Source organism: Mangifera indica, chromosome 7, assembly GCF_011075055.1.
Source record: "Mangifera indica cultivar Alphonso chromosome 7, CATAS_Mindica_2.1, whole genome shotgun sequence".
In the NCBI taxonomy this organism is placed as follows: domain Eukaryota; kingdom Viridiplantae; phylum Streptophyta; class Magnoliopsida; order Sapindales; family Anacardiaceae; genus Mangifera; species Mangifera indica.
In genome coordinates this window covers 19,899,934-19,926,782 of record NC_058143.1, presented here as the reverse complement: position 1 = coordinate 19,926,782, position 26,849 = coordinate 19,899,934, and the positions used below count along the sequence as shown (strand labels likewise).

Below are 26,849 nucleotides of genomic sequence, written 5' to 3'. Positions count from 1 at the left end.
AGAGAGAAACAAAGTAAATCTCGTATCTTAATATTTAACTTTCAAACCTACAGAGAAGAATGAACCACGTAAGCAGCATAGCGGAGCATGACTGAGCCTCCAACCGTCGATTTTCCCTGTAAAAACCCGAAGCCCATAGCCATCAATCAATCCAATCATTATCGTAAGAACCGAAAAGCCCGAAAAGAGATGATGGGTACATACCTCAAGTTTGTCCGTGAATCAAACCCCATCACGACCGTCCGTTTCCTTGACTAATCCGATGGCGTTAGATTCACGCACAAACTCGCGATCTGTATCATCAACCACACCTGATCATTCTTCTTTTCCCACCTCTTTTAGCGCCAAACTCTCGTAAATTTTTTATGTTTTCCCTCTCTCTACATTTCTGGTGGAAGATCGGATCCGATGGCTGAGGATCTGGGAGACGGATCGACGGCAGGGATGGACGAATACGAGACGCTGATGTCGACAACCGACGTGGAGCTTCTCAAAACTGCATGGCGTAACGAGAAAGCGGCTCCGGAGATTCTTCAATTTCAGGCGCAGTTGGTTAAGAGAGCTAGAGAGCAGATTCAATTAATGGTAATTCACAAATTTTGAAACCCTAATTTTAGCGCTTGTGATAATGTTTTTGTTGATGTGAATTTGTTTGTAGGAAGAAACAGTGGAGGAATTTGAAGGAAGTGGAATGGATCCACTCACCGTGTCACTTTACCAGATGGATTTAGACAGGGCTCAGTTTTTATTGAGATCTTATCTTCGAGTTCGGCTCCAGAAGGTAAGTGCTGGCTTTGATTATTTATGGAATTTGAATTTTTGAAAGCAAAAAGAGTCAAATTAATACATATTGTGCTAAGAAGTAAGAATACTATTGAATAAATTGAGTTTCATCTGTGTTTTATTAAGAAGTTGGGTGTTGCAGATTGAGAAATATATGTTCTACAACTGGAAGAATGATACTTTACGGAGCCGGCTCTCTGAACCAGAGAAAATTTTTGTTAAAAGGTGAAGGTTTTTTGTTTTTTTGGTATCTTTTGTCCTTATTATGGAATACAAATAAGTCTTGAGTTTATCATTTTGTGGATGTGAATGTATGACTATAGGTGTATTGACGATATGGAAAAACATCTTGAAGAGACTGTCCTGTCTAAGTTGCCTGATAATTATCAGTCTGCTAGAAAGCAATCCATAATCAGTGAAGAGGATGACATGGGTACTTAATCACATTTGCAACTTGTAGCTTCCAAATATTTTTATTTGCTTATCTACTTCATTACTGTATATATATGTTCTATCCATGATATTACTCATTTGTGTGCGTATGGATCATTAAGTCATTGACCTGTTTTTTTTTTTTTTTTTTCTGGATTTTCTGTGGCTTGGCAAAGGAAGTTTGTTATGAAATATAGTTTGTGTTGTTTCGAGCTTAATTTTCAATGCCTAAAGTTTCAATTTCCATACTGAACATTTCTTTGGATGTTGTAAGGACGCAGACTATTGATTCTTTAATTAAACTTTAGAGTTTGGATCTGCTGAGTTTTACCTACACAGATAATTGTTTTGAAGGGAAACTTACCTTTTAAAATCCTTATCAAGGGGTATCATCTGTTTCTACTATGGCTGTAAAATTTTGCTTCTTATAATTCATACTGCTTTTAAGCTTGATGATCTCAATTTATATGTGTCGGGCCATATTTTACAAAAATCACTTTCATGTTCTGTTTCTCATTGGTGTTATTCCAATTGATGTTGCCCATTGAATAACGCCTTGGTCCTTAGTTTTGTCCCTCATTTTACTGTTGAATAGCTTGTTAATCTTTATAAGTTTTTCTGTGTCCTTGATTTCTATATTTGTTTGAGGAAATGAAGCTGCAACTGTACTTTTATGAGCTGATGACTACTAATAATGAGGTTGTAGTTGTTTAATAGGCTTTTGTCTGAGATCTAGTTGCATCTTTTTATTGTTTTACTCTAGTAACCTTGTCTTGCATGCGAAATTATACTACAAATTTTGCTGAGCTCTTGGATATTGTGTATTTAGACATGGCTTCATCTTTTCCTGTTCCATTTTATATGTTTCTTGTGCTTCAACAGTATTTACTAACTTCTTGATTGGGTTGACTGTTGAGCTACAGTCTGCTTTGGCTTTGGTCATATCCCAAAATGAATTGTTGCTATGAGTTGTAATAAAGGATTAATTCACGTAAGCTATGTTAATATTGAATATGCCTTTTTATTTGTATTAATTACAGTGCCAGAGCCACAATTGGACACATTTGTAGCCTGCAAGGGCAGCAACAATTTTGTGTCTCTCCGGCTTGTTGACAGGTACTCTACAATCTTGCATTCTCTTCATGAACTTGAACTAAAACTGTCTGATTAAATTTCATTTCAATCTGGCAGTGAAAGACCCCTGGAAATGGAGCGTCATGATGTATCCTTCGTGCTTTACAAGGTAATAGAGGATAAAATTGGTGTGCAGATTGATTTAGTTTGAAGAATACTGTAAGATCATGCTGCAAATTATACTGAAAAATTTTTGTTTGTCGCTGGTGGTGGCATAAGCCTCATCAGAAGATGAATTCTGGTATCAGAAGTTGCTTGAATTTATTCAGCACTGACCATAACTTATACCAAAGCAGTTTAATTTCCTGTGTTTCTCATCTATACCAGCAAGGGGACTACATGATTCATACCGAGTACCTCTAAATTTATTTTTTTATCCTACTCCAGGAACTTGAAATCTTTAGACATCTGACAGAATTTAACAAATTTCTATTTCTAAACCTGTAAGTGATACTTTTATAGTTCACTGGAGTCTTGTTTTCAATGCAAGCAATTATGGTTGAATTTGATCAGAGGATTAAATTTGAGTCAAATGCAAGTTTCAATAGTTTGGTTCAAATTTCCTTATTGTGATATTATTTATCTTATTGGCAATACTATTTATCTTATCGGTTATATCATTCGTCTTGTTAGTAATATTCTATGATATGTTATCAATTTGAGCAAACTTAAACTTGAGTTGACCATTTAGTATTTGAGTTGCATTCAAATCAGTCTATATTAAGGCTTGGTTTGGTTTGAATCAAGCCCTACAAACAATGCTTTGGAACATTGGACAAGTAGATGTCAAATTACAGTTTCATTAAAATTGCTCCTAGAGCAAATGGCTCTGTTGCAAACTAGTGTATATTGACATATGAATAATAGACAGAATGAGAAAAAAGGCAAACACAGATTTCCTGAATTCATCTCTGTAACACTTTAGATCTTATTAATTAAGAAGAAAATGAAATAAAATTTATGCACAAGTTCTCTCTCTCTGGTGACAAAAATGTTGCTTCATTTGAAAGAATACATACACTTTTTATAGCGAATTGTTGCTTCCTTTGATGTTACTATTTATCACTTAGATCTGAGCTTCAACTTAAACTTGTTATTTAAAAATCAAGTTTCTTGGGGTTTGCACCTGTTCGAATTCAACCGAAAGCTGATGATAGAAAGTTCAGTTGTACAATATTCTTTGAAATTATAACAAATACCGAATATGGAACAAAATTATTAGGGCAAAGCAAAAGCTGGTATCCCCATTCCAACTCGATGACGAATCATTTTGACTTGGCAATTGGCATCATCACAATAAACAAACAAAAATTATGAATTTTCTTGTTGATTTACTGCAATTAAACAAAAAAAAAAAAATTATACATTTGGAAAATTGATTATTGACAATTGTTCCCTCAGAACCCTAAAAAAGACAAATCAAAGACTTGATCAGCCAACATTATCAACGGCTAGAATCCTCAGCAACCTATCAAAAGAAACACCTTCCTCTTCATCACCTACGCCACCGCCCACTTTAATCATAGCCTTGATATCTTCATCACTTGCATTAAAACCCGCCCACTTCATGTAACTCTTCAGATCTTTCAAACTCAATCTTCCGTCTCCGTCCTTATCCATAACCCGAAACGCGTCCTCCAGAACCCCACCACCAGCTTTAACGCCGTTTCTCTTGTTTCCTCCTCCATAACTCAAAACCCGTTCAAACTCGTCGTACTCAACATACCCGTCTTTGTTAGAATCCGCAACAGTGATCATTAAGTTGATAACTTCATCGTCGTTGTCGTTTTTCCCATATTCTGCGTAAAACGTTTTCAAATCCTCGCAGCTAATCTTCCCGTCGTGGTCCACATCAAGCACGTCGAACGCTGGCTTGAAATCTGGCCATGTCGTCGTCGTTGCCATGGCTTTTGGCTTCAAAGATGTGCCGGTTGGACACATTTTGAGTTTTGGAAAGCTCCAAGATTATGAAATCTTGAAGAGAATGAAGCAGAGATATAGGCTATATATGTGAGTGTGTGTGTGTGTGTGTGTGTGTGCGTGTGTGTGTATATATAGAGGGAGAGGAGAGGCTTAAAAAACATGTGACCTAATTGAAAAGATCAAATAAGAGCCATGAATAATGATGGGTGCCACATCGATATACGTATGTGGTGACGTAGAGGGCTTGAATGATAGCTGAAGTTTCATTAGGGAGTGAAGAAGAAGAAGAGGAAGAAGACTGGTAGGTTTTTGTCGCAGTCTCCTTTAACTCATGGAGTCTTAGGAAGAGGAAGAAGACTGGTAGGTTTTTATCACAGTCTCTTTCAACTCATGGGGTCTTAAGAAGTTTGTATAAATTTTTAATATTAATACAAAATTATAAAGTAATCATAACCTTAATCATATTGATGTATCCATCTTTGTTTAATCTTATAATTGGTATAGTTTACAGTTCGTGATTGAGCAGAGCAGAGCACTAATTTAATCTGAATATGGGTAAGTTCAATCTAATCTCGAATTTAAAATAATAAATTAGAATTGCTTGAAATTATAAATAATACCCTAAAAAAAATTATGAATTGTTTAAAAAGGGAAAAAAAAATTAATCATTAAAAAAAGAGAGTTTTAATGAAAAAATGTTAATAAACTATTTAATTTAATTTAAATTTAAACTTTAATTGATTTGATTTGACTATGACTTAATTTCGCTTGAATCAGTCTTTCACAATTGTAGGTTATACATGTGTCAGCTTTCTTACATCATAAGAGACACCAAAACTAAGTCCTAAGTCAAAGGAAGTCGAGAATAGAAAAAATCCTCAGGATCTAAGTCTCAAAGGAATGTGGTGTGGCCTACAAGTTTATGTTTGCTATCAACGGAAGATTTGTTTTTACTCTTTCTCATTTGTCTATTTCATATCACATTTATATTTTGAATAGATAAATTTATCCTTATAGATAGCAACAATTAGATTAAATTTGATCAAAATTTTCAGCCAATTGTATGCAAACATGCATTACTTTCTTGGTTTTCATCTGAATTTTACAGCCGATTGAAAGAAATCTTTGAACTTCAGCTTCACTTGTACTTAGAATCCCAACATGTGGAAAAACTACATAACAGAGAAGACAAAGCAGCGCACCCAAACTGCAAAAATGACATCAGTTTGTGATTTTACGGGAAGCATAGTATGATTGAACTTTTTACTTACCCAATAAAATAATTATAAAATCAATAATTAAATTTTTGTTTTACCTATTTAACATGATCGATTATTTAATTAGGTGAAAAAAATAACTTTTGATTAAACGTGAAAAAAATAATCTAACTCAAATAAAAATTAATTATTTAAAAAAAAAATTAACTAATAGACAGTCATGTTTGGAGGTAATTAAATTTAATTTACTACTTGTTTGCTTGTACACAAGTGAACCTTTCGGTATCACTATTACAAAAATGAACTAGAGTTGTAACTAGGAAGAAAATTTTAGAATACATAACAATATAATATATTTTGATCAAATGAAGTCAAACCAACTTGTATTCAAATCCATGTTTGGCTCCAATGAACTATTCAAATTGAAGCTTCAACTGAGCAACTCGACTCATTGGCAATTCTTTACCAGAGCTCTTCTTTTGAGACTCTTTTTTTAATTTTTTTCTTATTTCTATGATGATTCGTCATCATCTCTTACATCATTTAAGTCGACTCAAGTATGTGTGTGTGTTATTCAACAAATAGAAAAATTAATTTGATAAGAAAGGTAATTAATTATCTCTTTTTGATTAAAAGTATCAAAACAAGAAATTTGTTTCCCATCAAATTAATGTTATGATTAAATAAGATCGAAAGAATAATGAAAGAAATAATTCTTTCTATAAATATCTTATTAGATATTAATATACATAAACAATTAAATTACTCAATCATATAATAATATGTTAATATTAATATACCTATCACTTATATATCATATTACTTATAAGAATATGTTTGATATAAATTGGGTAGCCACGTTTCAACAAATATTTGTCTAAGCTACTGGCCAACTTGTGCATGGTATCTTCTATATTATTCGACTTAGATTACATAATGAGATACCATTTCAAACACTTAAAACACAAAAATCCCAGAAAAAAAAAAAAATCAAGGCATTGCATTTAAAGACTACCAAATATTTATTTTAAAATTTGGAATTAAAAAACTTCACAAAAAACTAAAATTAGATCCTAAAAATTTAATCAAAATACCATCTAAAATTTACAAGGTATGCTTAGGGCTGAATTCCATTTGGATCAAATCTGAACAAAACCTAAAAAATTCAATTTGAGATTAATAAAATGGGTCTCAAATTCAATTAAAAAATATTTTAATTTAACTTAGTTTAAATTTAAATATTCAAATTAATTCAAATTCTTCTTATTTATGAAGTTTATGAAAACAAATATAATCTTGGCTGAACACTTTGAATCAAATCCAGCCATATATTTACCACTTGAAGAATTTTCCTTTGTACTTTTTTGCTCAGTAAATCAATGGGTTGGGCTTGAAAGATATGAAAGGAGCTCATTAAACTTGGGCCTCTAGTCCACTATAGATCCGAGTGAGTTGCACTTATAAACTCGATAAAAACCCTAATTTTTCAATTGCCTCCTCACAGAGACACTATATAATCTCTTCAACATCATCTGCAGAAAAATAAGAAAACTTTGCTGAAAGCAGAAAAATCTTTCTCTGGGTTTCTTTTTTATTATAGTTTTCATGGCTTATTTCGTGTTTTTTATTTTTATTTTTCTTGAAAACAACCGAAGCCTCTCAATGGGTCCTATGTTTTTAAGATTGTTATAGATTTGGGATTCTCATCTTGTTGTGTGTTCAAGATTCAAGAGGCATAGATTTTATGCAGGAATGTTGAGTCGCTTTGCCTTGGTGACTTATTTTCTACAGGCACAGTGAATTATTATCCTGCTAAAAATGTGTTTTTCAGTTTAAACTCTTTGTTTAATGGTTTACAAGTTCTGGTAGATTGTGGGGCTCCGATGATGGCATGAAATCTTTGAGACCTGATTGTTTCTTGATGACAATTACAAGCATTATTTCTGAGGTCCCCTTGTTTAATTTTTTATTTTTTTTCGCGAAATAAAAAGTTTCAATTCCTAATCGTAAATGATGAACATGCACTGGGCTCTGAGCAGTTAAAAACTGCTTAATTTGATGCACATTTGCAGCCTAGAAAGCTATGTCTGATGCCTTTTACACTTATTCCCTTATAAGCTCTCACTACCAAACTATAAGTTTCTTACTAGGGCTGGATTCTTTTGGGTTGAGCTCCAACGAATTGATTTGATTCAAGTTGGCCCAAATTGGAAAGTTTCAATTAGTTGGAATTCATCGTCGAGTCTAATATTTTGTTCAAGCTTTATGAACTCAGGGTCACCGAAAATTTTGCCCAGATTCCTTCTGCAAATTAACATATTATGGCAATGAGCTGCTAAATTCCTTTTAACGCCATTGTACTTTTGAGACTGGTTTCAATGCTGTTGATGTTTATTTGTATCATGAATCATGATACACAAAGATTTATTTAAATTCTTACTCAACATTACCTTCATATTTTCCTGAAAATTTTGAAGTTTAATTCTAATTCTTGAGAACGTAAAGAATAAAAATTCAGAGAGCATAAACTGTAAGTGACATTTCTTAGAACTGCCTAGCCGGTGGCTGTCTAGGTAAAGGGAAGATTGCGGTTTAACACTACCTGAACGGTGGCCGTCTAAGTTATAGAAAGAACGTAAAAATTTACAATTGTTTTCCAGGCCTAAAGAATCTTCACGGTTACCTTTACCAGAATAAGTACTAAAAATAATATAAAAACAATTTTATCTATTTAATCATTAAAGTTAAATTGAAAAGACAACTCGTCAAACTTTTAATCAAACGAAGGGCTTCCCAAATTTCTACAATTTTTGTAAGATTTTGTTAATCATGTTGCATTGGACCATGAAGGTGACTTGATGGTCAAACTGTAAACTGGAATGATTCCAGCGGTTAAACCACAATTTAACCTGGTCTGATAGCATATTAGCCACTTAACTCGATACAACCAAATAGGTCGATCCGGTTTTCAAAATAATTTACTATTTGATCTGGACCAGAACTTCTATTGAATCAAAACTCGATTTGATCTAGGTTTTAAAACATTGGTAGTGAAAACATAAAGTAGAAAATGGAAATTCCTTACACAGAAACTAGAAAATGTGCATAAACCAGTCAGTCATGATTCATGAAGGTTACTAATCACAAATAAATATGCCAAAATCTTGAAAGTTAGAGAACAAACCTGAATTTCTTTTGCTTTTGACGAGCCTAAAAATATTCTGCAAGATTGGTCGAAAACTTTTGTTTGTAAATTCTATACCATTTTATGTTACAAAATTTTGAATCTTCAACTACATGTAGATTATGGACACAACATGTTAGAACATGCAATCAAGAGGCCATAATCACAACAATCTCACTAGGCTAAGCAATTCCTCCTTGGCTATTTGGATTTGACATCAACGAACTGGGGAGGAGAAGAAAATGACAAGAAAATATACGATAAATCCAGCCATAAGAATTCCCCCGTAGATTAAAGTTTGGGAAGACTGAACTGGGTATTTGTACTCAATAGCACAGCACCTCATTTTCTCCTTCTCACCGACCAATACACGTTCTACATACCTGTTTCCGGAAATATACCACAAGTTATCATAAAAATTCAAACAATGCAATTTGAGATATGCAAGCACCAATTTTAATTGACTGAAGAATCTGTAGTGCATGATAACTTACTGCTCGGTGAACATGGAACTCTGAAGGATTTCTGAACTATTTAAATGTGCCTCTTGTAGCCGGTGGTCATATAACAAGGAAGACAGATCAACAAGCTGTTCCTCGAGGGTCTGTTATATGATCATACAAAAGCTTAAAAATTATACCCCAGAAGTTCAAACAATCTTAGAACAGTAAGATTATGGACCACTTACATCTAAGTACTTCTCCAACCGATCAACTAATTCATGTGGATAAGGTTCAGGCAGGTTAGTTGTCTTCTTGTAAAACTTCTCCAACCATAGTTCAGTGGTGGATTTGTTCTTTTTGCCCTTTACAGGCTCACCAAGCGGGGTTTTCAAATATTCTGAGGCAAACGTTTGAACAGCCTGTAAAAAGAAATAAGGTATGGTATCAAGTCATTACCATATATATAACAAATACTAAAATTTAGATCAAATTACCTCTGATGTATCTCGAATTCTTCTAAGTGCTGAATCCACACGAGCATAAATTGTGTTCCTCTATCATGAATAATTAAGCATATTCAGATGCCCATCATTAACAGAGAATCCACTTTGAGAACAAAAGTGGTAACATCCACCAACAAGTAACATTCAAACCAGAGAATTGAAACTACATCCATAAAGCATAAAATATATAGACATATCCAGTTGTCCTAAAAGCAATTCTGATGCATCAATATGCTGTGAATTATTAGGCTCTGTTCGTTATCATTATCATTATTGTTATCATTTACATTCAAAATTTTTCCTTTTTTTTTAATTGGTATTCAGAACCATGAATGTCACTTTTCATCATTCTTCTGTTTCATGAAAACACAAATCTCCTGAGCTCACTGTTAAGGCTTTAGAGGCCTAAATACAGAAAACAGCTAAAAATTGTTTACTCTGAATATTATATTGGTAGAAAGAAATGTTCTTACCAATGCTACATCCTTGAGTATTTCACTGATCTGAGAAGTATTAGCAAATGGTCCAAACGGATGACAACCTGTCGCCCAGAGCCAATCCACAACTGGCCTTTCATGTACATGAGAAGCCTTTTCATATGGAGCACTCAGTCCACCCACAGCAGAAGCACACCCTGCTAATATATGGCGCTGTGCCTGTGATGGAAAGGCATGCCTTCTCTCAGTTTCAGACACATAACTGTCAACAAAAACATATGAGCAAAAATTTCAAGATCAGAATGTAGCAGAGAAAGATGGAAAAAAGATATTTGGTACCAGAAGCCAGATGTACTAAATAGTCCATTTAAAAACAAACATTGCAGATTGAAAATTTTCACAAGATGACCATAAATTGCAGAAAACAAATAAGAAAAATAGTGTCACCTACCTCAGCGGTATCTTTTCATTTTGATGCTCAAGTACTATGACAACATCTTTACTTGTCCAGACAAGGCTTTCATCCTCCATCATAAGGTGTGGATCCACATCAGCTAATGAAAGCACAAAGCTGCAGAAAATGTTCAACATATATTGCACAAATCATTCTCAAAATTAACTTCCTATCTTCAGCTTTACGCAGCATATTAAGCAAGTGCACGATGTTACCTAAAACTAACCGTGGATTCAAAAGTAATTGAACAGTTATTTATCACTATATCATGCATTATAGTGGTGTATTGAGCCAAAGAAAATTAAATAGAGAGTATACAATTTACACAATGCAATTGATATAAAAGCTTGTGAAGTTCTAGCTTAACATGACACGCCTGAATTGAAAGAAGCCAAAAATATATGCATAACTACAAAATTTTAAACTCTGTTAAGATCAAACAATGCAAGGCATCCAAAAGATTTTATATTTTAAAACATATTGTTTCTGAATACCATATTCACAAAACATATCAAGCAAATGATTTTATATTTTCAGTGGAAGAAAAGATGGCATGCTCACACAGGAACAACTCTTGTCCCATAAGTTCGGTACAGATTCCCTTCTTTCTTTGGTATTTTCTTTTTCTTCTTATCCTTGCCCAGTTTGGAACCATAAGTAGCCCAGAGGGGTTTATGCTTCAGAATCGAATCACCTAAATCATCTGGATGATCCATCCAGTGCTGCAGGACACACAATTGAATTTAGGGCCATAAAGACAAAAGTAGAGTAGAAAATCCTTGAAGTAACATTTCACTTTGTATGTAATGCACAGAGATCATTCACAACAAAGGTCAGCCAAAGAAAATCAAGATATCTTGTATGACTGTGCATATATGTAGAAAATAATAATGACCTGGCGAAGGAAAAATTTACTCGAAAGGGATGGGTCCGCCACTTCAAGTAAACCAGCAGCTAACACATCAGCAGACCTCTCCATCTCCTGCAATGAACATTTTTGAAAACTTTTGAACAAGTGCTTATATTTAAACTACTTATCCACATCTAAAATTACCTTCCCCCCTTTTCATTCAGTAAGCCAAATCTTATAGCATATAATTATGGTTCTAAAAATTTGAAGAAACTAAGGGGAAGAACAAAGAAAGAACGACTATAGGGCAAATAGCATTAGAGGCAAAATCATTTCACAAGATAAAAGCAGTACCATCCTCATGCTCAAAATATCTTCACATAAGACACAACACCAGGCGAAAAATACTTTCAAAAAAAATGGCTGCGGAAACAGTACAAACTGTACTTTATTCTTGTTGGGAGGTTGTCCTGATTACTAAAACCAATTTCTGGCAACAAATAACATTTTCACACTTGTAAGTGCATCACCGAAAACTTAATCCCTAGTAATATAGCAATAATCATTAATAGTTAAACAGAATCAAATAAAAAACTCACTTCTTTAAGCATGGCACCATCTAAATATGTCTTTGTTTGAACATGGAAACGCCCATCCTTTCTTGTTTCTTGCACAGAATGGCCACGCATAGCTTTAGACACAGCAATAGCCAGCTTCTCATGACGATGCAATCCATGTGAGCCCCCAACTATCACTACTTCTTGCCCTTCATGAACAAGTTTCTTCACCTAGAAAAAGAAAATTATATCATATTAGCTCTGTCAGTTAAGTACATTTAATACCCATATTCATTAACTTTAGATACTAATGTGTCACAAAAGAATTTCACTGAATGTAATATCCTCCTGGGGTAAGTCTCAAATTCTTGCAACACGAGTTAGCAAAGCCTTGATCTAACTACCATAAATGAAAGGGTTAAAGATTATCCTTCCTCATTGTCATCAAATCTCAATGTAAATTCCCCTAACAATTTCCAAAAAACTAAACTAAGATACAACAAAAATTTTAATTATGACAAACTGCCCCAAAAACTTTAATCATAGATAGCTTGTGCTGACTAACTTGCAAGCTAGCATACAAATATCAAGAAATTATTCTAGATAAAGTAACCAACCTCTCTTTCTATTGCTTCAACATCTATGGAGTAATTATGGCCCTTTTCCATAATATTATACCGATTATGGTTTTGGAGGACGATGATTGGTATAAGCAACCTTGTTGTCATATCAACAGTCTCAAACCTGAGTTCACGGACTTAAAAAATAATTAGGTTCCGCAATGCATCAAAGTCAATGAAATGATAGCTATTTAAACTAAGTCTAAACCCTAGGTTTACCGATTGAATTATTTTTCAAGCAGATATCCAAAAGATTCATAGTAAAAGAGAAGTTGTAGTGAATTACCGAACATCTGGAGCAATTACATGCTCAATAGTGGTTGATATCAAGCTGGCAAGTTGTCCAACAAAAATATCATGGCTGGTCTTATCACCGAATGCACCACCCCAACCTCTTGAGAACATCATGTTCCGAATTCGTGGCAATGTTCTATGACTTACACTCCCCTCTTCGGTTTCGATTTTTCCATATGTGCAAGGGCCTGCTGAGAGGTCGATCACAACAAATCTGAACAGTATGGCAGAAAATCAGACTCAAACACATAGAAAGACAATAAGGATTCACTTAGCAGTATCCTCATATTTTGCTTGCAGATAGTATCTGATCTCTACAAGAGATCAACTGATTAATGCAACATAAATTATAAAACACGCACATGATTCCAACTTCGTTTATATTTCATTAATTTAACTAAACTTCAAGGTGGCACTAGCAATGATAGCTTGGGAAAAACAGTGCAACACATAGAATTCGAAAAATTGACACAGATGTGATCCTAGTTAACACTTCTCCTGATAGTGCCAAGAAGCTCTTGCTTATCACCCACAGCAAATTATTAAATTTTCTAAACATCATTGGAAAAGTGAATGTCATAGATTGTCCAAAATTATATAATCCAAAACCTAACTTGTATTTTAAAATGTACTGACATTAGTTACTATAGAAACATTGCTTTTACATGGTTCAATTTGTGCTCCAAATGTCAAGCAACACAGCTACAAATATTTTCCTGATCATCTTTCAAATGGAACATTTTGTTACCATGTCAGTTAGAGTTTTCAAGCTCTTCTTTCCCAAAAAAAAAAAAAAAAAAAAAAAAAAAAAAAGAAGGTTTTTCCTTAAAGTCTGCCCATTTATGTCTTGCATAATTTCCCTTATTACATTTCAATCAATTAAATTTTTTAGGATTGCACTGTACCAATCAAGTCTTTTAATATGATTAGAAGCATTCAGAAAAGATATTGTATAAGAATTAGAATCTCTAAATGCATTGAATATCTTCAACTATAAATTGCATTGCTTATGCAGAAAGGAAACTTAAATGGGAATGTCAGCTCCAAGACCATACGAAACATGATTATGTTTAGTATACCTGCCAGAGCCAAGCCAAACTTGAGATGCTGCACCTCCATTGTACCGATAACGATAAATATAATCTCCATCTTGTTTTTTCAAGTCCTCGTCAGTCAGCTGGGAAATTTTTCCATACATTAGACTGTCGAGATCAATTTCTTTGTTTCTAGGGTCCATTCTGACCTGAAAACGATGTGAAACCAGCCCCCAGTCCCACAATCCCCCAAAAAGGAAAAAAAAGAATAGAAAAGAAAATGAGTGACAATGCACTGATAAGAAAGATTACCATGAGAAGGATGAAAATATATTATCAGCAGAACGTCACAGATGCTAGAGTCATGTGAATAAAGTTTCTCAATACATAAAACTTTGCAAAAGTGATGTTCACATCGATGGACTTTGATTGCAGCTCACACCTTATCAAAGTTGACAATAAATATAGCACTGGGTACAGGTCTATCCATCTCTCCAGCAGAAAATTCACCATTTTCCATGTCAAATATGTAGGAATACAGCCTACGAAATATTGGCTCCACAGCTGTCGCTTCTACGTCAAATGCAGGCACCTCTCGTCCAAACTCAGCCTAGAATATGCAAATCACAATCAGCAATTTATCTCACATAACTGAAAGGGATAATTTTCCTTAAAACAATCAACTATGAAATCAATAGAAACAATAGCAATTACCTCTCTAGCAGTCCCAGATCGAACCATTGCCTCTTTCAGTGCCTTCTCAATAGCTATCATTTCAGGCTGTCCAGCCTGCAGTCAGAAACAATATGAAAACCAACACCTGGGATGAGTTATCAGCCATACTAACCTCTGATCATCGATGATAAAACCAACAGTTACCTCACATAAAGTAATCCCTTTCAAATTTTGAGTTATAAATCCACATTCAATAACTTACGCAAGCACACACACATGCATAACCTTGAAAATTCGCTTTTTCTGTTTGCTGTCTCATTGGAGCATAAATCCAACACATAAAATAAAAAATTCTTTATCAATTGCAACAAAAACTTACAGGGTAAACATTATAGACAATGTGATGCTCAATATCAAGAGGATCTCCTGTCTCTTGACATGCCGGTCTGTGAGTCAGAAAGCTAACTTTAAGAAACTCCTCCAATTTGTGAGTATCTAAGGAGTATCTATAACCACCATCGCCACTAAACCCAATCAATACTACATTCACTTCCAACGGTACCTGAAGCGGAACCTGCAAAAAACTTTGCTATGAGTCACACTACAACGTCACTTTCAACACAGATTAATAACGCAAATTTTCCAGTTCTTAAAAGCAAAACTATATCATTCAATTTCAATACTAGCAAACTACTTACTCTCAGAATTTCTTTAAAAATAAAATAGCCACATCAAATTTGCATAATAATCATCGAAAATATAATAAATTGATGAATCAATTACAATTACAGAGCAACTAAACTGTAATTCAATTTCTGATAATGAAATGAATGGAAACTAAATGACCTCGGCACGTGTGTGGAGCATGCGGCGGACATCGGATCGGACACTGTCTCGGACATCGTGAAAAGCTCCGTGGTGCCACTGAGGATGACCGGGGTCTCGCCGGAAAGGTTGTTGAGCTGAATCGGACTGGAAAACGAGTTCACTCAGCGCCAAAATTAGCGGAAATAAAAATAAGAAGCCAGTTTTCGATTTCATTTCTGAGTTCTGTGGAGACAAACGAGCAAATGATCGGCTGCTCGTCGTTCTTTTGAAGGAAAGCATTGAACTGAATATGAGTAAATACCTAATTACCAAAATGCCCGCTATTCTTGCAATTAATTACGGTTAACAGTCGGATTGTTCAAGGGCGGGCGGGCACGTTTTAAAACCCGCATCGGGGCATTAACCTAACCAAGGATTGGTCCAGGCTTTTAGCTGTCCAAATGGGTTAATGATTATATAAATAATAAAATAATATTTAAAATAATTTTGTTTATATCATCATTTAATATAAAATTAAAATTACCTTTAATCAAAATTAAATTTACTCTAGTGGTCACTCAAATCTATATTTATTTGTAAGATTACTATTTGAACCCTAACTTGATGGGACTTGAACTCACATGTTGTATGATTACTAGGACTTTTAATCCATTCCAACTTGGTTAGTTCGATTGTGAGAATTTACCTTTAACCTTGTTTAAATTGGATTGGTCATGAAATTTCAATTGTATCTATTGATTCTATCAATTTGGTTTCAAAATATTATCTCTGTGGTTTGGTTTAATATTTAAAAAATGATATTAAATTAAATATCCCCACCTAAGGGCATAAATGAAAATATCTCATTTTTAAAAGTTTAAACAAAATATCTTTTTTCAAGAAGTTAAACAAAAATGTCTTATTTTTATTTTAAAATATCAAAAACATATTTGACCATTTTATATAAATTTTTATACTATTTAAATTTTCAATTTTACTTAATATCGGATATGGTGGATAATTTTTATATTATTTAGAGAATAATTATTTTTGAATTTCAATTTAAATTAATTGGTAAAAAAAGCTGAAATATCAATTTATATTCATCGAAATTTATTGGCAGTGTTAAAAAAATATTTATTTATCTTTTATTATTATATTATGTTTAAAAAAGAAAAAGAAAACGAGACGACCATTGTGTTCACTTTTTTCATTCAATTCCACACGAAAATTAATCAGAGCCGTTGATTTGACTGACCCACAATTATGATCAACATTACCTAAAGCTGCTTGCTTTTGTCCTATTCATTCAGAAAAATTCAAACTTTCAGTCTCTTCTCCAACTATTTGACTTCACTCTTCTTCCCTCTGGTGCAACTCAACTCGTCGCGGTTACAGGTACGCTTTCTGCTGCATTTTACGACGTCGTTTGATATGTTTCTGTATAATTCAAGCTCCATGCATCACAAAACAACGCCATGATTTGATTTCTTTGTCTTTTATTATTATTTAAAAATATTTCAGGTGAGGTTATAGCTAGAGCTTTCAGTGCTGATTTGTTTTGTTTGATGAGGAAAATCATTGAAAACGAAGTGAACGAAATTTTGTTTTCTGTGTTTTGTAATTTTGGTTTCAAAAAGTGAAAAAAGGGGACATGAGACAGTGAGAAGAACATTAAAGACTATATTTTAGCGTTACTTAAATTGGGTAATCTTTAAAATTTAATTTCATAACCAAAAAAAATATTTTTTAGAAACTAAGATAATGGTTCTTGTTAACTAGATGATACAAAAATAAGCACATTTATAGCATGAATTTTGTTTTGTGGATGTCCAGTTATTATTTTATTTTTATTTTGTTCACTTTTACAGTAAATATGAACCCTTTTTGAACAATAATACTTAATGTGCTAATAATAATTACAATTATGGATACAAACATTGGTGTGTCATCGAGTGATTTTGAATAAGAAATAAAGTAAAACTCAGTCACATAATGGCACGTGTTTGTACCCATGTTTGCACTCATTCTTAGTGCATGTAGTATTGCTCCCTTTTGAATTGATAAACCAGACCAGTTTGTTAATAATTTTGTGAAAATATACATAGGCGAAGTGTTTCTGTGTATTTTTGAGCATGCTATTACACAAGCTTTGGTGTTAATATCCTTGAATCCATTCTAAATGTCAATTAATATACAATGTAAGTTATATATTTTTGATTCCTTTTATGCATATGTATGTTTAAGTAAGCACATGGTTGCTTTTTGCTGGTGATAAATTGACTTTATGGGATTGATGAATTCTGCATTAGCTGATTTTATTTTTTTGTGGCAAATAGACAGATTTCAATTAGTTTGATGGAAAGTTGCCAAAAATGAATAGCCTCAATGAAATTTTTGGAACGAGTGAATCTGATGAATTTAGCAACTTATCAGCAGAAGAGATTGGAAAATCTGCAGAGGATTTAATTCCTAGGCATGAAGAAATCAATTTTGGGACAGTATTTGATCTTGATATGAGGTGGCCTTGCGTTGAGATAATAAATGGGGGACAAGGAACTGCTCAAGATTTTGCATTGCTTGATGAAGCTCTATTCAACCCCTATGACGCACTGTTTTCTTATTCATTACAGCAAACTAATCAGTGGGATCTTGGTGTTAATATAAATAGCTTCCCTGGGATTTCTGATGAAGAAGACTATAACCCATATCTATATATGATGAGCTGGCAAAGTCTTCCTGAGATTGTTTCACCTTCCTGCTCGCAATCACTATTGAGGGGAACAGAGAGACTTCCGATTACCCTTGTTCTAGATTTGGATGGTATGTCTCATTTAATGCTATCTTCTCACATGTACTCCACACTCCTTGCATATCTTACATTTTATCTGTCAATAGCTTGTACCAACTGCGGCAGTTGACACTCAACTTATGGTACTACTAGCTCATATTATGTTAATTTAAGTTGATGTCTTCCTTATGCAATTAGTTAAATTTTCCACTGAGCTCCTAAAGCATATCTTAATTTTGAGTTGGACATGTGGGAGCTGTCCAAGGATTGATTTGGTTTGGTTTATACATGTAATAATTTGAGCAGGCTAACTGAATTTACATGAGAAAGGATCCCTAAGCATACCTTTTTGGTATGCTCTATTGATATGTCTCTGTCCATTTAATTTAATTGGCTGAGAGATGAAGATTTTATTCTTATATTTTGACTCAACATAGATTTTCATTACATAGCGGCTTATAGTTGATTGACTCTAGAAAGCAAAAAATCTCTACAAATTAATGCATTACCTGAACCTGACCACTGACCAGAACCAAGTAGTTCATAATTTGAATTGTTTTGGCTTTTTTTCAAAGTACTTACGATTTGGTGGAAAGAAATTAATTATCCATCATATTTGCTTAAATTCATTTATGTAACCACCAGTTTCTCTTCTTTTAATCATCTGTCTTCCAGAAACCTTAGTCCATTCCTCCTTCGATAAGTGTGAGGATGCGGATTTCAGTTTCCCTATTTGTTCCAAAATGGAAGTGCAAACCGTATTTGTTCGCCAGAGACCATATCTGCGATTATTCTTGGAAGCAGTTGCAAGCATGTTTGACATTGTCATATTTACGGCAGGCCAAAGTATTTATGCAGAACAGTTGCTTGATATACTAGATCCAAACCAAACTCTCATTGGTCAGCGTGTTTACCGAGACTCTTGTGTGTTTGCTGATGGTGGATACTTGAAAGATCTAACAATACTGGGTCGTGATCTCGCAAGGATTGCAATTGTTGATAATACACCTCAGGTTTGTGTCTATCTTTATGTACTTATTCTTGTTTTGACACTATATTAACATGTTTACTGTCTATTCGTATGTCAAAGCTTCTCAACTTGACTTGTATTTCACCACTGTGATGCATGGTGTTCTTCTATGTTGAGAACATGACAGTACCAACATGGACAACCACACGTGCCAGTGCACTTAACACATTGGCTTTAAGTACTTGTATGTTTTGATGTTCTTTCTTAATCACCATTAGTAATGAAGTAGTAGCCAATGACTCAAGTCAAAATTGTTTGTAAATCTTCTGGAATCTCTGATAATCTGTTGTGGCCTGACCTGTGTTGGCCTTGCATGTCTTCATCATTTCTAAAATATGTGTTTGATTGAAATATCACTGTGCCATTGGTAAAGTAAAGCATATCATGTTTCTGTAAATGCAGGTATTTCAGTTACAAGTTGACAATGGGATACCCATTGAAAGCTGGTTTGGTGACCCATCAGATAGTGCATTGCTGTCGCTGCTTCTCTTCTTAGAAACACTTGTTGGTGCTGATGATGTTCGTCCAATCATCAAAAAGAAATTCGGTTCCAGGGAATGACAGGTCGAACTATTCACTAGGCTTGTTCACTATTAAAACTACCAATTTCTGAATTGGGGGGGATACACAAAATCAGTATGCATTCTATCAGATTCGACGCATGCAGTCTCCAGCTGCACTTGCAACTTCTTGAGGAGGCTTGGAATTTTTGTTATGATTGTGGTCTGAGTGCTTGACAACAGACAGAATAACAGAATTTAGGCTAGTCTGTAGTGCTCTCGCTTGTTAGATCCTTTATACGGGCTTCAATGTAACTGATCAACCAGCATGTGGAATGTGATGATAATTGGTAAAATTCTGCGTCATTCCACAATATTCAATTGTTATTTTCTACGTGCATTGATTGAAATTATAGTATAATATGATGCCATTCCCCTTAAATCCACATGACTCAGCATGAGACAGATATGAAGCACAGGGTCCGCAGTCATTTTACTCAGCTTAAAGATACTAAAATATTAGAGATGTTTGTAACAATTGGAAATGTTTGTTTATGGCAATGTTTTCAGGCCTGAACCAGGGATTGACTCTATGAGGGGCATAAGAGTTAACCGACAATCAGACCAAATTAAAAATAATATTTAAAACGATTTTGTCTTTTAATCATTAAATAAAAATTCAAATTATCTCTTATCAAAATCTATTTTGTCCAATGGCACACTTGTATCATGTACATTGGAGGTGACATCAAGTTGACATCATCATATGGATTGATTACTTTGAGCCAAGGCTGAACTATGAATTTAAGTGATTCCAGCAGTTCGATTGTAGGTCAAAATGGTCAAACTGTAAGGTTAAAAACAGTTGAACCAATCGAACCGATTGATCTTATCTGGATATGACATCCTTGTTTATGGTACAACTAATCAATAATCAGTCTTTAGAATCTCAGTGTACCAAGATACATTACATACATCTGCAGTGTTTTCCATGCTTTTACTCAAACTGAAATTCATAGAAATGCATAAAAGACAAATAAAGAGTTTGAAGGCAAGAATTACTAGCAATTAATTAGATCATATAACCATTCATAATATTACATTGAATCTGTAGCAATCACAGTTACATATAAAAAATTTTACAAACTTTAAGCCTCTTCACATAGTTTGGTCTCAATATCAGTATCCGAGCAGTACAACTGCTTTGCCTATGCAACTCTTCAGCTATGCATGCATTATATATATGGATCTTCAGGCATTGGCGAAAAAAGAGGAAGTGAATTATGTTTGATTTTATGATTTATAAGTGTTCCAGATCACTTCGGATTGAGAGAGGAGGGTCTTGTACCGTGACTCTAGATATAAGATCATGGTTTAAAAATAGAACAATTACAGTTATATCATCATGAAAATGTCGTCGAACCTTCTTATCAATTTTTTTAAGATCCGAGTATCTCATCTCCCTTTTTTTTGCTGCTTCTTGGAGTGCAGCCTTGATAAGTCTTTTGGCACTTCCCTGCAATAACAGAAGACCATGAGCTGAAAATGAGAAAGAAGATAAAGGGGAGGGGAGGAATTGCAATGCTCTATCCACAGAAACTGTCAAAGCACAGCATCATGGGACTGAAAAGAAATGTTGAAGCTCCATTTCTAAACCAGATTATCATCTGACATAAGAATTTGAAATGAAAAAACAAATGCTACTTCTAAAGTGTACTTCGTCCATAAAGGAAGAAGGCTGGAAATCTTTGCCACACAGAAGCTAATGTTATCATATGCAACAAAAGGGATCTTTTGTGACGAACCACAATTTGATCTATTTTTGGCCTGAATTAGCACAGCAACTGCAAGATATGGAAGCTAAATATTGTAAAACATGATTATAAGTGCACAAATTAGTGACACCAAATCTATCAGGAATAAAATTACAATTGATCTACAGAAGTGCATGTTGTCAAAGTGAAACAAAGAAATATAACAAAATTTTGCAAAAGTCTCTCTCCTTGAAGAAAAACAAAAGAAGATATAATTTATCAAAAATCCATTAAAATGGTAGTAAGATCTTGCCTATAACTTCATGAAAGTATGGAATAAGGGTAATTTTATGCATTGAGAAATGCAAAAAAAAGACACAAAGGACAATATCTTACCGCACGTGGATGACTATGGACAATATCCACAGCCTTTTCATTACTCAAGTGTTCCCACAGACCATCAGATGCAAATATAAGGAAAGAGTCATTTGGATGAAGAGGATGAGAAATTACAGATGGATTGCCAGTCAAGATAGGCATGTTCATTGGCTCAGGAAGTCTGTATTTAGCATTTATCGGTTCCTGGTTATACCGTGAATGTTTCATATATACATCACCAATAGATCTAGAAACCTGCAGAGAATTATCAAGAAGTTGATGACATGAGGTCATGCCAATGAACATATCCATGAAAGTAGATAAAGTAATTTATAAACTTGCAAATATCCTTGAACGGGTCATGAACTTCAAAAGCAACAGTTGCAATATCCATAGATCAGTTGACTTCTAAATTACATACAATATGCTAAACAAATTATCCAAGTTTTCTTTATTGTAACCATATTATCCATGGATATAGAGTATTGCATCTATCTGATTTTACATCAAAGAAGGTTGCCTCAAACTTCTAAAAAATATGCTTGCCTCTAGCCAACTGGTAATATATGCAACCAGTAAAATCTAATTACCTACCACCTCCTTTACCCATTTAATTAACTTTGACCCATTTCTTCTCTTATTTGTACCAATATTAATTTGAAATAAAATTTCTAATGGTCTACATGCAGGAAACATCATGAAAATCATCCAATGACCCAAATTCTACAAGAACTAACAGGGCAAAGCCAGTTTTGTTGATGATGACAACAAATAGTCAATACATTCAAGATGTGTTTCAAATACAGCAAGGGTAAACATGCAAAGAGAGTACTGATGAGTGAAAAATAAATAAAAATTAGATGTGCACCATGATTAGGCCTAACCAAAATCAGCATCCAATTGTGTAATTCAATATTGGATAAAAATTAGTTGGAGACATGCATACATCAATGGCAACTGAGTAGGAGTACCCATGACATCAAATTCTAAAGTGGTAGATAGGGTGGAATTCTTTAAGTTAGTCCAAAATGCTTTTAGGTCCCCAAATACATGTGTTTGCAACATAATTCACAATTAGAAACTTCTAAAATATGTCAGAGGTAATTAACCAGCAATTAGAAGAGGGCAAATATATATCTGTACATAAAACATAACAATGAATATCAAAAGTTCTTAAACACCACAACTAGGGTCATTCCACTGCTATATACGTTACATGGGCTTTAAGATTCTCGGGTTAATAGTGAGCACATGCTTATGACCACAGGTAATCACAAGAAAGTGCCTCATAAAAAACTTTTCATGTTAGATTCTTAAAGATTGCAGCACTACCCACCACTTAATAAAATAAAAGGCACGTGTTAGCAAATACAAGAAACTGAGACATTATGTCAGTAAGTATAACATTTTATCTATATGCCCTAATCAGGTTGACATTCAGTATTTAAAATAACCTGAATGATGCCCTTCACTCTCCAAACCCCATGTCTCAGGATTACAATCTGGGGATCATTTGGGTGTAGTTCCCTAAGTTCCTGTCTAACCTCCTCAAGGTTAGCATTGTGTTCCCTTGACAACTGTATGGCTGCAGTTACTCCAGTGTTGCCAACTTTCTTGCCCAACACAACTCGTGAATCTCCAAGGTTTGCCACAAAGAGGGTCTGCTGACATATCACCCCAATTAGACAACACGTACCAACTGTTGCTATATTAGGTCGAGTACTCCATAACTCTGACACATAAGCAGTAAATCCTTCCTCAGTTAATTGAACAGCTCTTTCAATGGTCTCTGTCGTCACATTACCCTGCATCTCAGCTGCTACTGTTGCAAAAACACACAGCCTAAGCAAGCCAACATAAGAACAGCTCTGCCTCCAATTTCATATAAGAGAAGAAGATTTTCAAGAAGGAAAAATTGAAATAAACACGGGACACACTGCCCCAATATACTTGATCATGCTCAAGGTCTCAAACTTGTTGATCCCAACCAAATTTTAGTTTCTCTATGTAACTCAAAATTTTAATGCTATGTTTGGAAAACAATTTAAAAGTGCTTCCTTAGTTTTCTTAACAAATAGATTACACTGATTTCACTTCTTAATCACTAGTACATAAACTTCCTACAAACTAAACTGACACATTTGATTTGATACTAAATACTGCATTTTGACTACCCTATCACAACTCTCAGCTGTATATGCCAATTACTGTATTTTACACTGATTTTAGCAACTCAAAGATCCCCCTTCACAGTAGACAAAAAACATTTGGCTGGTAAAATCAACAAATGATTCCAAATCAAAATCAAGACTGATCACTCAAATGTCCAAAACATATCAACTTTACAAGTAAACCCAACTTAACCCACTAAAAGCATCAACCTTCAAACCAATTCACAAATCATATTACGAAAAAATAACGATTAAAAACCATAAATGGACCTTGAAAGTGTCTATACAAGTGATCACAAACGTAACGGGCTGCTTCGGGTCCGCCATGGCCATCATAAACACCAACAAAAGTCCCAAACGGGCCAGACTCAATCTGGCTCTGATCTTCAAGAATTTGATTGGCTTGAACAACAGCCATTGAGAACTCCCCAGAACCAAATTTCCCCAAATCTCTACACCAGAGAAGACCACCTTTGGCTTCTCTAACAAGATAACTATTGTTGCTGTTGCTGCCGCTACCGTTACCGTTAACAGAGTCAACTCGGTCGCCGTCATGTTGCCTAAAAGGCTTTAAACACGAATACAGTACGTTCATCAATGCCTGAACCCTGAAGCATCCCACATCGCTGACATGCGAAAATCCTTTTAGCCCCAGGTCCAAGACATGGAGTGATAAAAAGGGGAGATGGGGAAGAAGGCTAGAAGGGTGCGCAGGATAAAGGGAGTAAGGCGTAGATTAGATAGAGGTGCTGTGTGTTCGGTGGAAAAGGAACAAGGAAGGGGTCAGTTAAGAGTGAGTTTTGTTGGGTGTTGCTTCTCTGTCTTTTGTTGTTTGTTATGTTCCAAGGCCAAAGCCAAAGGCGAAAGGGCAATTTTGAATATGAAATCTCTCAACTTTCTGTAGGGGACATGTCGGTTGCTTGTTTTTAGTCTGTTTTTTGTTGCTTCTGTTTCCCTTTTTAACTCTTGGTAGCGGGTTGAGACCTCTCACTATTTCAGTCCTCTTTCTTCATCCCATATCAAGTTTGCATCCAGAGAACAAATTGCAGAAGGAATTTGAGAGTAATTGTGAAGGATTTTGAGTGTCATCTTGATTTGAGTTGTCACATTTGAATTGAATTGGGAAAGGAAGATATGTCAACATCCTTGCTAGCTGTTGTTGGCAGAGAAACAGAGACCATTGAAAGAGGCCACCAGTGTCCACTCCACTGCACAGTCTTATAATGGATGATTGGCTTGGTTTTGTCATTCATCGACCACATTACTAGTACCGCTCCCAGACATATCACAATTATTTCAAACCCATTATGTCACCTTTGTCACTCCTGTAAAACTCTTGCCTATTACCTTAAAGAACCAATGTACATGCAACAACCCCTCCAGAGGGTACTCAAGCAAGAGGGTGTGGATTTGAAATATTGGGGATTGTCATGTTAATTATTTCGGAAAAGTAATTTCCAATTAGAAGTAAATGAGGGTGATTTACTCAAGTAAGAGTACTTCATTCTCGGAAAAATATAGATACAACAAAACATACTTCATTCTCAAAAAAATATAGATACAACAAAACAAGTGTTTCAATGAATTTTATTTCCATTAATTGGTTGTATGCATATCTATTACATAAAAGATATCCTCTATGTTTAGATTTTTGGCCTGCAAACTTTCTTCCAGGCCAAAAGACTGTTTCCCACCCAAACTATGTTGAATTCACAAAGTTCCCCCCGTTAGCTTTGAAAATCTCATTTATCCACCTATGACTGTTTAAATCCATTAATTTTAAGGATAAAATCATCATTTTATATTTAATATTAAAAATAAACTTAAATATGATTTCATTTTCCCTCCTAAATTTAAAAACTAACTTTTTTCCCTTAAACCAAGTTTGAAAAAATGACATTGCCCCCCCTAGGGTTTAGTTTCAAAACCCGTTAACTTTCTCTAGGGCCATCGTCGGCCGTCTCTCTCTCGACGATTTCCCTTCCTTCGACGGCCCGCCTCAACTTTACCCCAACCCACCCGACGCCGAGAGACGTCGTCTGGGAAGAGAAATTATCTTCCTAGACAAAGATGAGGATGACTCGTCTTCTCGTCTCCCTCTAGGAAGACGAGTTGTCTTCATCTGGGAAGACGATTTCTCTTCTTAGATGACGTCTCTCAGTGCCGAATGGGTTGGGGTGGAGTTGAGACAAGCCGTTGGAGGAAGTGAAACCGTCGGGAGGGAGAGACGGTCGGCAATGGCTCCGGAGAAAGTGAACAGGTTTTGAAACTAAACCTTAGAGAGGAAAATGTGATCTTTTCAAACTTGGCTTAGGGGATAAAATGTTAGGTTTTAAACTTTTAGAGGGGGAAATGAGATTAAATTTTCAGGGATTAGAATTCTATTAAATTTAACTGGTCATGAGTGAGTAAATGATATTAAGTTAACGGAAGGAATTTTAAAAATTCAGCATTGTTTGAGTGGGAAATAGTCCTTTGGCCTTATAGTAAATACATAAAAGTTTACCCACTAGGAATAGAACAATTATTTAAAGTGTAAAATCTTAAATTTGAAGTTAGAGAATTCAAGTTTGACTTTACACTCCTATAAATAAATAAACTTGAATGTACAGGTTAACTTCTTTTGATATATTTATATTAAATTAAAAAATTCTACTGATGAGTTGTTGAGTTTTTCTATCGAAATTTACTGGTTTAGTATTAAATGAGGTTACTCATTTAAAAACGTAAACATAAACATAAATAAATAAATAAAATAGTCTGTCTTCTTATATATTTGTGTTAGTTGAGAATCAGATGAGATGAGATAGGTCAGTTTTGTAAGGAATCTGGTGGATTCTTTTTGTGATTTCAGTCATACATTCAAGAGACCTAACAT

The 26,849-nt window shown here is 34.5% G+C and overlaps 5 protein-coding genes and 2 non-coding genes across 9 annotated transcripts; 4 read left to right on the top strand and 3 right to left on the bottom strand.

Moving 5' to 3' along the window:
- Window positions 1–235: 235 nt before the first annotated feature.
- Window positions 236–2,696, top strand: LOC123221728 (DNA replication complex GINS protein SLD5). The gene is made up of 6 exons (XM_044644631.1): window positions 236–585; window positions 659–781; window positions 926–1,008; window positions 1,107–1,216; window positions 2,256–2,331; window positions 2,407–2,696. Exons 1-6 carry the CDS (start codon window positions 409–411, stop codon window positions 2,498–2,500), a joined length of 663 nt encoding a protein of 220 aa, XP_044500566.1. The 5' UTR covers window positions 236–408; the 3' UTR covers window positions 2,501–2,696.
- A 964-nt stretch (window positions 2,697–3,660) lies between these two features.
- LOC123221730 (calcium-binding protein CP1-like) lies at window positions 3,661–4,395 on the bottom strand. The gene has a single exon (XM_044644632.1). The coding sequence runs from the start codon at window positions 4,288–4,290 to the stop codon at window positions 3,781–3,783; it is 510 nt and encodes a 169-aa protein (XP_044500567.1). The 5' UTR covers window positions 4,291–4,395; the 3' UTR covers window positions 3,661–3,780.
- A 2,973-nt stretch (window positions 4,396–7,368) lies between these two features.
- On the top strand, window positions 7,369–7,440 carry LOC123222233. Its single transcript, XR_006503556.1, has one exon. It is a non-coding gene; the product is annotated as a small nucleolar RNA R66 (small nucleolar RNA).
- Window positions 7,441–7,495: 55 nt separating this feature from the next.
- Window positions 7,496–7,583, top strand: LOC123222254. Its single transcript, XR_006503577.1, has one exon. It is a non-coding gene; the product is annotated as a small nucleolar RNA snoR118 (small nucleolar RNA).
- A 1,077-nt stretch (window positions 7,584–8,660) lies between these two features.
- LOC123221354 lies at window positions 8,661–15,662 on the bottom strand. Its single transcript, XM_044644203.1, has 16 exons — window positions 15,387–15,662; window positions 14,920–15,114; window positions 14,580–14,654; window positions 14,308–14,475; window positions 13,911–14,074; window positions 12,824–13,045; window positions 12,535–12,661; window positions 11,960–12,148; window positions 11,406–11,492; window positions 11,072–11,232; window positions 10,508–10,627; window positions 10,093–10,318; window positions 9,611–9,670; window positions 9,362–9,535; window positions 9,168–9,277; window positions 8,661–9,056 (listed from the first exon to the last, which is right to left on the bottom strand). The coding sequence occupies exons 1-16, from the start codon at window positions 15,645–15,647 to the stop codon at window positions 8,891–8,893; spliced, it is 2,505 nt and encodes an 834-aa protein (XP_044500138.1). The 5' UTR covers window positions 15,648–15,662; the 3' UTR covers window positions 8,661–8,890.
- A 973-nt stretch (window positions 15,663–16,635) lies between these two features.
- On the top strand, window positions 16,636–20,044 carry LOC123220396 (CTD small phosphatase-like protein 2). 2 transcript variants are annotated; one of them, XM_044642604.1, is made up of 4 exons: window positions 16,636–16,745; window positions 17,687–18,170; window positions 18,814–19,151; window positions 19,571–20,044. In XM_044642604.1, the coding sequence occupies exons 2-4, from the start codon at window positions 17,723–17,725 to the stop codon at window positions 19,727–19,729; spliced, it is 945 nt and encodes a 314-aa protein (XP_044498539.1). In that variant the 5' UTR covers window positions 16,636–16,745; window positions 17,687–17,722; the 3' UTR covers window positions 19,730–20,044. The 2 variants fall into 2 exon arrangements, with proteins under 2 accessions (XP_044498539.1, XP_044498540.1); XM_044642605.1 differs by having other exon boundaries at window positions 16,646–16,745; window positions 17,691–18,170.
- A 668-nt stretch (window positions 20,045–20,712) lies between these two features.
- Window positions 20,713–25,060, bottom strand: LOC123221779 (probable protein phosphatase 2C 42). Of its 2 annotated transcripts, none has more exons than XM_044644691.1 (4): window positions 24,242–25,060; window positions 23,255–23,616; window positions 21,819–22,055; window positions 20,713–21,184 (listed from the first exon to the last, which is right to left on the bottom strand). In XM_044644691.1, exons 1-4 carry the CDS (start codon window positions 24,564–24,566, stop codon window positions 20,969–20,971), a joined length of 1,140 nt encoding a protein of 379 aa, XP_044500626.1. In that variant the 5' UTR covers window positions 24,567–25,060; the 3' UTR covers window positions 20,713–20,968. The 2 variants fall into 2 exon arrangements, with proteins under 2 accessions (XP_044500626.1, XP_044500625.1); XM_044644690.1 differs by having other exon boundaries at window positions 23,255–23,622; window positions 24,242–25,054.
- Between the last annotated feature and the right edge of the window lie 1,789 nt (window positions 25,061–26,849).

Bases quoted from the DNA above. Each gene is read 5' to 3' on its own strand.
- LOC123221728 (XM_044644631.1), top strand. From the start codon at position 409: ATGGCTGAGGATCTGGGAGACGGATCGACGGCAGGGATGGACGAATAC. The intron at 1,217-2,255 runs GTACTTAATCAC...TATTAATTACAG, and splicing joins CAGTGAAGAGGATGACATGG to TGCCAGAGCCACAATTGGAC. The intron at 2,332-2,406 runs GTACTCTACAAT...TCAATCTGGCAG, and splicing joins TCTCTCCGGCTTGTTGACAG to TGAAAGACCCCTGGAAATGG.
- LOC123221779 (XM_044644690.1), bottom strand. From the start codon at position 24,566: ATGAACGTACTGTATTCGTGTTTAAAGCCTTTTAGGCAACATGACGGC. The intron at 22,056-23,254 runs GTTATTTTAAAT...AATTCTCTGCAG, and splicing joins GAGTGAAGGGCATCATTCAG to GTTTCTAGATCTATTGGTGA. The intron at 21,185-21,818 runs GTAAGATATTGT...CTGTTATTGCAG, and splicing joins TCCATAGTCATCCACGTGCG to GGAAGTGCCAAAAGACTTAT.
- LOC123221730 (XM_044644632.1), bottom strand. From the start codon at position 4,290: ATGTGTCCAACCGGCACATCTTTGAAGCCAAAAGCCATGGCAACGACG.
- LOC123221354 (XM_044644203.1), bottom strand. From the start codon at position 15,647: ATGCTTTCCTTCAAAAGAACGACGAGCAGCCGATCATTTGCTCGTTTG. The intron at 11,493-11,959 runs GTGAGTTTTTTA...TGTTCATTGCAG, and splicing joins ATGGTGCCATGCTTAAAGAA to GAGATGGAGAGGTCTGCTGA. The intron at 9,671-10,092 runs GTAAGAACATTT...TATTCATGATAG, and splicing joins TACTCAAGGATGTAGCATTG to AGGAACACAATTTATGCTCG.
- LOC123220396 (XM_044642604.1), top strand. From the start codon at position 17,723: ATGAATAGCCTCAATGAAATTTTTGGAACGAGTGAATCTGATGAATTT. The intron at 18,171-18,813 runs GTATGTCTCATT...TCTGTCTTCCAG, and splicing joins CCTTGTTCTAGATTTGGATG to AAACCTTAGTCCATTCCTCC. The intron at 19,152-19,570 runs GTTTGTGTCTAT...CTGTAAATGCAG, and splicing joins TTGTTGATAATACACCTCAG to GTATTTCAGTTACAAGTTGA.